The sequence below is a fragment of the Leiobunum rupestre genome, chromosome 5 (genome assembly GCF_980474605.1).
Source record: "Leiobunum rupestre chromosome 5, qqLeiRupe1.1.hap1, whole genome shotgun sequence".
Lineage (NCBI taxonomy): Eukaryota > Metazoa > Arthropoda > Arachnida > Opiliones > Sclerosomatidae > Leiobunum > Leiobunum rupestre.
The window spans coordinates 39678083-39690480 of NC_143388.1; the positions used below are offsets into that span (position 1 = coordinate 39678083).

The 12398-nt window shown below is 33.8% G+C and overlaps 1 protein-coding gene across 1 annotated transcript; it reads left to right on the forward strand.

Moving 5' to 3' along the window:
- The first annotated feature begins 1980 nt into the window (after positions 1–1980).
- Positions 1981–12011, forward strand: LOC149944444 (putative glutamate receptor). Its single transcript, XM_090176362.1, has 4 exons — positions 1981–2031; positions 2289–2450; positions 9939–10059; positions 11764–12011. Exons 1-4 carry the CDS (start codon positions 1981–1983, stop codon positions 12009–12011), a joined length of 582 nt encoding a protein of 193 aa, XP_090032488.1.
- The last annotated feature ends 387 nt before the right edge of the window (positions 12012–12398 follow it).

The following is a 12398-nucleotide window of genomic DNA, read 5'->3' on the forward strand; positions in this document are numbered from 1 at the left end:
TGTATTCGAACAGACGCAAATAAACTACCACCCGGACTTAAAAAGTGCCCCTGTGTATTATCTAGCTTCTACTAGTGTTTGGCTAGACCCATTTTGGGGTGGCTCGGGTTCTGATAAAGACGTTTATTATTATCGCCTTATCGGGTCTAGTCGGCTTAGGTTTCATTTCCTTCAAGACTTTTATTGTTCGTTTCAGATTCAGAATATTCTTATCGGTGGGGGTTCGGGTTGGGTCGGGTTCTTGTTAACCATTGTACAAGAATGGTTATTTTACATTTTTAATACGCGCGTAGTTTTTGTCTGAGATGCATGATTCGTTTGTACCTCACTTTTCAAAATGAGTCAATTGTAATTTTATATATCATGTGCATTCCAATCAATGTATGCCATGCCTCCTTCGCTGTAAATCGTCAAGAAATGTGTTTTCTACCACGAGAAAAAGAAAGGAGAAGTCTTTCTCGTTAATTTTCTTTCTGCAGCAGTCATCGCAGGGCCATAGCCAGGTCCATTAGCTTCCCATATTCCTTTGCTTATAAGCGCTGCTTTCGTACGATTGATGATAATCTATTAATTTAAACTCGTCGCTTTGTTTAGCCATTCTTGGCGAAGACGTAAAAACCAAAATGACACGTATAACCTTGAATAATACTCAGTTCAAGTTCAGCCGAAGCATCCCATGTGATTCGTAGCTTCGCAAGCCTTGGTGCAACATTTTTTTTATTTATCTTCTTCGATGGTGTAACTTAGTACTGATTTGTTTTTTTTCCTTACTTTGCGCAGTGTTTAGGACATCCTGCTTTTCTGGTTTCGAGACCGGCACAAATATTCCACTCTATCAGTATCATATACTTTGTTTGAAAGTTTAGACTTAAATAATGATCAATATTGGATAATGAAATTGTTTAATTTTCTGCAAATTTTCACACCTATTTATTCTACAACAGGTTAAGTATTAAAAATTAGTGGTATTCATTTGGACGGGTTTAAAATCAAGCAGTTAATGTTACTTTTATTCAATAAAATAGAAAACGAAACGGTTAAAGTAACTATATAGTTACTATATATGTAATTATAACAACATTGACAAAATGTTTTATTTCTTGGAAGTGTTTTGGGGTCTACTATCTTATAACATTTTATCCCTTAATTTTTATCTATGGGCTTTAAACCGAGATTCAGTGTAAATATTCATTATAAGTATATTTAAAGAATTTTATTGATGTACATGTAAGCTATTCATTTCATGTTAAGTTTGCATTATATATATATTTTGTTTTGGTAGCGTGGCAATATGTTGTGGATAAGCAGTCCTTGTTGGGGATCTCGCCTTAAGATTACATGGATGAAGGTGAATGTTAAGCAGTGGTTTATAATTAATGATATATTACAATTTTATTATAAAGTTACTATAATGTTAATACTGTTTTAATATTTTTATCTGGAAATGCTCATTGATCGTTCTCGTAATTAAGTTTAGGTTTTAATTTAAAATACGATACAGATTTTAAACAAAAAATCATTTATTTTTAAATTGATTTAAAAAATGTACTAGTGTTTTTCTATTTGTATTTTGTTTATTTTCTTAGACCGTTCTTCTCGATGTTTTATCGTATTCGAATAATTTAGAAAAAGGAAAAATAAGTTTCAAAGGATATGAATTTCGGCTGCTAGAGAGTCTTTCACAAACATTAAATTTTACGTAAGTTCTTTTTTAACCTTTAAGTTCGCTTAAACATTAAATGTTTTAAAAGTAATAATCTCACAGAGCTTGGCCCGTCTGATATTATTAATTCTCCAACAATCATTTTCCAATAAAAATTTATATTATTTTTTTTTTGAAACGTTATTGTTTTTGAAAAATTATGAAAAAAAAAACAAATTATTAACTCTATTCGACAAAAGTTAAAAGAATAATTTCATTATTGCCAAACATTTTGTAGATATGATTTATTAGAAACAGAATATGGTCACTTTGGAAAGATGTTATCAAACAAATCTTACACCGGAGCTGTTGGCAAACTACAACGAAACGTAAGATGTATAATTGTAAAAATTTACATATTTTATATACAGTCAAATTACTTGAAGCGCAACTTAGAACAAGTGTTTGAAATTGCAAACTTTTCAATATATGACAATGCATAAAATAATATTATGAAATAAGCATAAGATGGCGCCACAGCATTATTTATCATTTTCCCCTTTGATTCTCTAAAATCGTCGTTGAGACTCGCATCTACAAATATTAAAGGATCGTTAGTGATTTAAGTTTGATTTTTGGATTTCAGGAGGTTGACATAGCGGTTGTCAAACTAACGGATACTTACCAGAGGCGACAAGCCATCGATTTCAGCAAACCGTATTTCATCGACGGTCTCCATTTCTTCATCGGCATGAGCAATACAACTTCTCTTCAAAGTATCTTTTTTGTGAAGCCATTCGACAATCAGGTTAGACAGTTTGATATTTCGTCTAGCGCATACCACCTAATGAAATTTACATAATACTTAACGCAATAAGGAAAAGGGATCAATTATTTGAACTACTCTCACAGCTTAGCATTGATTCTTCTTATACGTTTAGATTTCTAAAGTTAAAACGAAAAATAAATCAGTTTATTTATAAATTAAATTTAATCTTTTTAAGTTTTATGGCTCTATAGTACAAGATAAGGGTTTAAGAATTTTTTCGTGATTAGAGGGTTAGTTTTTTTAGTTATTACTCTTTGTCACAAAGGATAAAACGTGGAAAAGTATCTTACTGCGTTACGTGATTTGTAAACAGTTCCATATTGCGTAGGATTTACATTTCATTTATTATTTTACTCGGATTGCGATTTAAATTTGAAACTACTGTTTGAAAGGTGAAAAATGTTGGCACGCCCTTGCTGTCCCTAGCTATTACTATTTCCTATCATTCGACCTGAGCATGATCGTAAAGTTGAATCTCTTAAAGGGAATAAATTTTCGACGCACCAATTGGCATAAGAAACTACGAATGATTGCCAAATGAAACTTCAAAGAACGCACCCAAGTTGGAATTGATACACATTTTACTTGCTGAAATAACACGTTGCATATTTCCGTATTTTTGGAAGAAAATTATATAATTATTTTTATCTTAAAAAGGGATATTTTGATTAATTTAATTTTTAAGTGGTTTTTATAGCCCTGAAAATTGTAAATAAACGGCCCCATTAAGTTGACCCCCTCTTTTTTTGTTCCGGGAAATGTATCTTTAATTCTTTTGCACCCACAATGCGACAAAATGTGACAATGAAAAAAGAGATACGATTTAACCATTAACTAGATATAGTTAAAACTAAACGACAGCCCCCATAATTTCTATAAACAAAAAGGACATAATCAGGGCCGGATTACCCAATAGGCTGACTAGGCCTGGGCCTAGGGCACCAAGTCTACAAGAGGCACCAGGAGGTTTCGAAAAAATTAAAAGTGCAAAATTTGTATTATTTACTTTTAACCATTTTTTCCGGAGTAATTTTAGTAAATGCATCCACATTTTTCGATACCATATAAAGCAATCATTTATTAACGTCACTAAAATGTAGGCAAAGTCTACATTGAAATGGTATTTTCCATCCATTTGACAGTTATAAATTGCGAGGCTTCTAGCTCACTTCGCTCGCCACTGAAAGTGGACAGCAAAATTAGCTTGGGCCTAGGGCCCCACAAGGTCTTAATCCAGCCCTGGACACAATATCCTAGCCACTTAACGTCAATGTGAAGAAATGCGACACATTTAACTTTGAATGCGAAAATATTGTTTCTTAGAAAATAAATGGATAAAGGGGGGTACTAACTTAACGGTAGGCCCTACATAATATTTAATAATTTTATTCACCCTTACTATAATGAGACGTCAATGCGAATTAATGCGACACTCTTTTTAACGAATGCGATAAGTTTGTTTAGGAGATAATAAATAAAAGAAAAAAGGGGCTAATTTAGTAGCAGCCCCCGAATATAAAAAATAAGTGATACTAAAAATAAATTACGTCAGTTAATGCGGACTAATGCGACAATCATTCTTTCAAATGTGACATCAAGATAAATAGTCCTAAGTAACCAGATTTGAATATGACCAGTAGTAAATAAGGGGGCTAATTTGATGGTAGCTCCAAGAATATAAAAAAGAGATAATATAATTTAAATAAATAAAATTGTGTCGTTAACGCGGACGAATGCGACAATCATTCTTCCAAATGTGACCTGAATAGAAATATTTCTAGGTAACCATATTGGAATACGAAAAGTAAGATGTCTAACAAATGTAAACTTAGAATAAAAAAAGAGTATATCCCACTCATCTTGTTCAAGCGTTAAAAAAAGCCAAAGAACAATAGTACTCTATTTGATTTAAGCGACACTATTATTACCGAATCCGACAATTTTTATATTGATATTTAAAATAACCAAATATGGGGATATGTTAATGGCCGCCCCCCTATATTCTGGAAAATAGTGTTGTTTGAAACGCCAATACGACGGGAATAGTTTAAATTGAATGCGACATCAACATAAATAAAATCGACTTCAAAATGAATGAATGAATGTGATATCATTTATAATAACTTTGTAATTTTTTGAATTAATGTGACATCAATATAAATGAACGCCACATCATTATAAATGAACGCCACATCATTATAAATGAACGCCACATCATTATAAATGAATGTGACTTAATTTTTATTGTTGAATGAATACGATATAAATAGCAAAGAATGCGACTTAATTTTTATTGTTGAATGAATACGACATAAATAGCAAAGAATGCGATTTAATTTTTATTGTTGAATGAATACGACATAAATAGCAAAGAATGCGACATCAATTTAAATGAATTTGACATAAAAATAAATGAATGCGACATCAATTTAAATTAATTCATCATGATAAATGAATGCGACATCAATAAAATGAGTGCGACTTAATTTTGGTTGTTGAATGAATGTGACATCAATATAAATGAATGCGATCTCAATATAAACGAATGAGACATCAATATAAACGAATGCGACATCAATATAAATAGGTTGCGTTTTGAAATTGTATATGTCTATGATGTGGCACAACTTCTATTTTATTTTTTCATTCTAAAAATTTAATTAATATGACGAAATCAATTCAAATAATGAAGCAATTGAATACAAGTATTTAGAAGCCATATTTTGAATCATCCCCGCACTAAAGTCATTAGCATTCATTTATATTGAGGTCACATTAATTTATATTGAGGTCACATTCTTTTATATTGATGTCGCATTCGTTTATATTGATGTCGCATTCAATCAACAATAAAAATTTAGTCGCATTCATTTATATTTACGTTGCATTCATTCAACAATCAAAATTAAGTGGCATTCATTTATATTTACGTTGAATTCGTTCAACAATCAAAATTAAATCGCATTCATTTATATTTATGTCGCATTCATTTATATTAAGGTCTCATTCATTTACATTGAGGTCACATTCATTTATATCGATGCCACATTCCAATAAAATGTGGCATTCATAAATATAGATGACAAAGTAATTTAAAATGATGTCGCATTCATTCATTTTTAGGTTGCATTTATTTATATTAATGTCGCATTCGATTTCAATTCATTGGTACACTATGCGTAACATCTAATAGTTTATTTATATATCCTCTTAGCAGACGCTAAAGCTTCAGTGTCGCTGCGCCACCTAGTCTCATTTCGGTAGCGAATTGAAATTTCATACTTTTGTTTTATCCCCATTCGCTACTGAAAACTTTCGTTATGCCCTCTTTCGGCGGCCATCCAAAACATGTAGAGGATACAAATACGTAATGAAGTCAAAGCTACGAGAGCAGGGGGCTTAGCAGACGATAGATACACGGTGATCCCACTTAGCAGAAGCTAAGCTAAAGCTTCTGCGTCGCTGGCGCCACCTAGGTTCGTTTCAGTATGGCTAACACACTTATTTTCAAACACGGACAGTAGGCGATGACTCTTATTCCTGTTTTTCTACGCACGGCGTCTATAGGCCCCGTGCATGAAAAGAGTAGATACAAGTAAATTCAAAATCGTCTGCTTAACTTTTAGTTTATCCAAGGACTATAGTGTAAACTTAATAAAGCAGACGAAAAAGAGAGCCACATGGTATTTTTCCTCACTGCGGATAGCTTTAATGCTGCCAGATATCTAATCTACGCCAGGGGCCTATTGCTTTTACATATTTATTTCCTTACACGGTGAGTAGGGGACAATATCGGTAAAACCAAGTTTTGTTTTAACAAATTGTCAAAATGTAATAAAGTTTTACATTTAACTAAAACTAAACCTTGACGTTGATAAATTTTACTGAACTCTGAAAATTAGAATCTATAACAGCTCTTTTCGTGCTTGATCAAAATAATGCACTACATCAGCCCCTTTGTAGAAGTGCCGTTCCATATTAGAGCACTAAAAGATCACCTGCGCAACAAAATTGTCTCACCTGTTCACTTAAAGAAATAAGGGAACACTGCTGTTTAAGTGTTCTACTGTGTATCCTGTGTGTTCTTTAATTGAACAAGTGAGCCAATTTTGTTGCGCAGGTGATCCTTTAGTGATCCACCTATACACTTTTTTGAATTGCTTAAAGAACGTATTATTCACGCTTTTAGATCACTATAGTACACTAGTTACACACGAAGTACTATGTTCCAAATGTGATCTCTTGGTGTATAGTGATCCGATTTTGTTGCGCACTTTTAGCGTGCTTTTAGTGATTTACTAGTGAACCTTTTTTTTGCAGTGTATATATTAAAGTGAGACACGAAGGTACTACATTAATTGGTTTTAGATTACAGTTTCTTGTCATGGAAATCTTTAAATAATGAAATGTGTTGCTGGATTTGGGGATTTTACAAATATTTATAGTGATGAGGAATAAGTAATTAATATTTAAAGTTTTAAAGTGCGAGTTGTTGAATTTATTTTACTCAACTTGATTTATTTGTTTCTTTATCGAACCTTGCAGTCGATAAAACTTTGTGAGAAACGAAAGGCTTTGATGAAACTTTCAGCTTTGTTTTTTAAAACCTTAAATATAAATATTGGTTTTCGAAAACAATTTTTTTTATATACGAAACGTAACTAGTCCTTGATCTACCAGTAGATCAAATATGTATATGTAGCGCTTATATCAGCGCCGATTCGTTATTAAACATCGTCCTGAAAAATAGTTTACAATACATCATTTATGTTTCTAAATATTTATATACTCGATCTTATGTAAACTTAACTAGTTTTTTGACATGAAAAATTATCCAAGAGCTTAATGTGAGAGCCAATTGGGTGCCTTGCAATAGCTACGGCGAACGGTCTGGTCCCGATTCGCTGCATTTCAGTTCACCACCGCTTTTAAAAAAAATTATGTTTAACTTTCTTTTAAAAGAAAAGTAACCTTCGATCACAAAAATTTATATTTATGTGTTTTTTTTTAAATATTGACGTTTAATATTTATTTTTCAAGTGTCAATCGTCCAACTAAAATTTTGTTACTAAATGCATTAGTAATATCGGTACTGGTAAGTTTATGTCGACATTGTGTAATGGCCGTGCTCTAATATATATGAGATATAAGATTCACGTCAATTAGAAACGTGGTGGAAAAAAAACGATTATAAGTGCATGAAAGAAATGTGTAAAGCTCGTGTTACTATGATTACCTGCAACACCTTTTATTCTGATAAAAACGAGATCCACGCTCACGTAGCAACGCAGACTAAGATTGATGCTTCTCGTTTTAAAACTGAAATTAAAAATAAAGCGTGAGAAGAACCATTACGTCCAATGCCTCAAATTTATAATATTCCGTTCGTGCAGAATTTCTAAGAGAACAAGTGGACGACGAAATCAATGCTTCCCATGTTTCAGCCGCAGCCAACTATATTTATTTGTAAACGAGCGCTTTGTCTTTCATTCGTCATAGTTGAAGCCCCCCTCTTACTCCAGGTGCACAGCACTAAGGCCATGAGCCCTTATACATTCCGAGTGCTTACGTAATTAAATTCCTGGTTTAAACGCAAATCTTCAAGGCCTTGAATGACGTAGAGATCTCCGTTCGAGTGGCGTAGCGAGGGGCCCTCAGAGCCTGCAATTGCGTGCGGGCCCGTACCCAAAACGGGCCCTTTCGTAATTTTCATCTACTTAGCCTAGAAGCAAGTTGAATCCCCGCTGGACCGGCTTTTTTTTCCCTAGCGAAGCGTGTTTAGGCGGAGCTGATTTCTTTCTCCCAATTTTTTCTTTCGGACACAGCCTACTTTTCAGGCCTACCCCGAACTTTTAAACACCCTCAGAGGCCTGGAAGTCGTTGGCTTTATTTAACTGTCTATTTATTTCGACAGAGATTTTATGGAAGGGCTTATAAGCCAAATTAAGTAATTAAATCACATAGCGCGCGCGTTCTATAGATAATCGTGGATGGTAGAAGAGACAGAACTGTCAGAATCTACTATTACCTCAAAGTTGAAGTCAAAAAGTCTAGACGAAAAACGAAAATTTCGCAGACAGATTGAAACGTTAATCAAGAAATGCAAAAAATACTAAACCTAACGACGTTTTTCTCTAAACATTGGCTTTAAGGACACAACTGTTAGAGAACCATTTATTGAGTTGTATAGTTCTGTAGCTTTGGGCTATGGCTGCCATTTTGAGGGCAGTTTTATCTCTAGGAAAAAGGCATGGGTGACGTCGACATACGTCACGCCGATATTACTCATTAGAAGTTGATTCGGTCCATTCTGGTGTATCTATATAATCCGAGGAAACCAAACCAGTAATCGTTGAGGCACAAAAACGGGAAAAAAAACAAGGCCTAACAGTGGATTGTGATTTCTGCAAATTTTTTGAAGTCCCACTCTAGGAGGCCTATCGTCTTTGGTTGCAGGCAGGCCCAATGTCTGACGCTACGCCACAGCTACGTTTTCAAGTCTTTTAACTCAAAGCTATTTTCGTAGGTTTCTTTAAATGCACTCGCTTTCAACTCCCCTTGAGGAATTATGCATTTTATGATTGTGGTAGCGTTTAAAACCAACTGTGTCACATTTATATGTTATAATTTATCAATTAACGCATACCATTATTTTAGAGCATCATGACTTAATTTTTAGTTCGTCCAAAATAGTGTACATACTTAAACATTGACATAAACCTTGAACTCGCGAAGGAAAAGTTGTAAACGTAGATTTAGCTAGAAGAAGTAAATATTGCTTATCATTTTTAAATGTTGTTTTTCCAACGTTGCCGTAAAAGGAATTTTGCTGTAATAAAAATTGAATTAAACTAACTTCTAATAGAAATTAAATATAAAGTTAAGTATTCTAAATATCAAAAAATCTTTCCATTCAACTTGAATAAATTTTGTTAAATCTTAGGATTCAACTTGAATTTTTTTTATTAAATCTTAGGATTCAACTTGATTTTTTTTATTAAATCTTAGGATTCAACTTGATTTTTTTTATTAAATGTTTGGATTCGACTTGATAAAATTTGGTTTATTCGTGCATTTACATTTGAATTAATTTGAATAAATCTTATAGTTCAACTTGAACTTACTTTTGTTCAAAAGCGATGGATCATGTGATCTATCCATATAAGACGATAGTGCAAAATCGTAGCTTAATAGCAACTTTTAAAAAGTTTGGGCCAATATTTGATTAAAGTTACTGTGTGATTCTTAGGCCTTACAAAGAAAAATATTAATTTTAAATAAAATTGAAACGTTTAGTATTCGCCAATTCGTTGAATTTCTAAAACCATAATGATTTAGAATTTGAATAGCGTAACCCAGATGAACAACATTTAATTTTTAATAAAATAAATAAGTTATTTTAATTATTTTAAAATATGTACAGACATTACTCCAATTGGTTTCTAATTTTTAATAAATAATTTCCAGGTTTGGATGGTTCTGCTCTTAATATTTATGCTGCTCACTCTTTTGTATAGACTATCAACGAGTGATTCTGATGATCATTTTAAAGCATTAGTGCATGTTATAGGAGTTCTTCTAAATCAAGGTATATATAACGTCACGAGTACTTCCAGGATCTTATAGAACGTTCTCAAAAAGTTAATTAAACAACGAAATATAAAGTATGTTAGTGGCATTGTTTGACTTGTAACTGCCCTGTACTATTCTCCTTAACGGAAATTGATTCGAAGCACTTTCACACTTTGCTTTAGACATGCCATCATTATATAATGCTAAGAGGGTGTTTTACTCTGTAAAAGTAAATTTTTATGGCGATAAGTTTGACATTTTCTTTTCTTCAGATTCCCTGTACCAAAAGTTTTAAATTCTATAATCTTTAAAAGTTTTGAAGACGTTATATAACTTACAAACTCATTGCAGATGGAGTTTTTCTGAATTCTCACCCAGAGTGAACAGCTAGAATGAACCCTGGCTCCTAATGCTAGACCCTAAATGGGTTAGAGTGTGCAATAACTGGTGGCTTAACCGGGGAGTCGGGTCGGGCTCTTTTAACCCATAACGGCGGTGGAGCACTGGGAGATGTTAGCTCTGGTCAAATGGTCATATTTCCACCTCTGACTTCGGTCAGGTTTAGGCTGGAAACTGAGCTTCGGCTCAGGCTAACGGAGAGGGTCCGTGCAAATTGGCCGCCCCGGCGGATTGGCTAGCCTGCTGTGGAGTGGCGGGCCTCCGTATGAGGGAACGGTGGTCCTGTTTCCCGGCCTTTTGGGGCACACCGGGAGCTCCGGTGCCAGCTGTGCCGGGTTATGTGGTACGTTGTGTGCCCGTCGATCCCCTTTAGGAGCTTTATGGCTCGAGTTGCTACAGCATCCACTCTTTATCCAACTGCTGTGTGCGAAGTGGGAATTGGTCCACCCATTGCTGCACCTTCTGCTGATTTGAGTGACTTGCGTCAGAGGTGCAACCATCAGTAGTAGGGTACTACTACCCACGCTGGATTTGTCACCTGTCTGGTCTAGGTGGACGCTGGCTTAGGGCACTATGACGATAGGCCTCCGGTGGTACGGCCCCTGTTTCTAGGTACACAAGGGTTATAAATTCTGACACACTGGCTCCTACTGCTGCGAGGCTAAAAGCTAACGGCTATTCCATCCCACTGAGAATTTAACGGTTTAATGACTTTGAGAAACCTTTGATGCATGGTTATTAAGAAGTAATTAACATTGACGGATACTTAATGGTGATTTCATTTACAACACTTTTAAAAATATTTTTAAAAGAATCTCACTATGAAGTATCCATCGACTTCAATTATTTCCAAATATTTATAGTTTAAACCATTGTAAAAAAATTCAATTTGTACGATTATACATGTACTCAATTTTTATGGATTTTATCTTGTCTGTTTAGCAAAAACAAGATGGTTCGTCTAGTTTGGCCAATAAGAGGAATAAATTATTTGACCACTTGTGTTGAAAATGTTGGTTTTTAAGCGTAAACATCAACAACAAAGGTCTTTGCCATAGTTACGCTTACCATAACTTGACAAAGTAGACCCAGATTTTTTCTCTTCCCCTTAATATCAAAACACTGGCGAAGGCACTGTTGTATATACTATCAAAAATTATATTAAGTCAAATTGTTTTATAAGCAAATAATAACACCAACTTCACCAATCTCAAGTATTACACACGATAGTTGTCAATTACAAACCCAGAATTCAAATGTTTCTGTATTTTAATTAATTTCATTATGATAACCACATTTGTGATGCGTGAATTTATACTAGGTTTCATAGTTCACCGAGTGGGATTCAGAACATCTCTGTTGACTTCAACGTGGCTTTTGGCATCAGTTTTTCTGAGTGTTTTCTATTGCTGTGAATTGAAAGCATCAGCAACTACAACGACTAAAAGTAACATTGACACTTTGGCGAAATTGTCGAAAGTGCTCCGACAAGGGTCACTTAAGATTTCTCTGCCAGCGCACGATTCATTTTCAGACTACATTGCTACGCGGGTAATCAAAATCTACTGAACTCAAATCAATCTTTTATGTTCTTTTCCCCGATTAATCTTATCTTAAATTTTATCTGACTTATAATTCCAAGGAAACTGATCTGCTTTATTTCATCTGACTAGATTCAGTGAGATGAACTTACAGGATTAATAAATATGTATTAGTTAAATAACTAGAAATTAAATTTCAAAAATAATTTTATCTGGGGTATGTTAAATTCATATCTGAGAAGAGTATTAAATGTTCTTACATTTTGTTTCATGGTTTATAATTCCGATTAAGTTACGTTTTAAAATATCTGGTTTATAATTTTTCCCATATCAAGAGATCTAAATTTATCTTAACGTAGAAGCAGACAATCTTTTATCCGATCTACAGTCATTATTTCCATACGTCAGATAATTC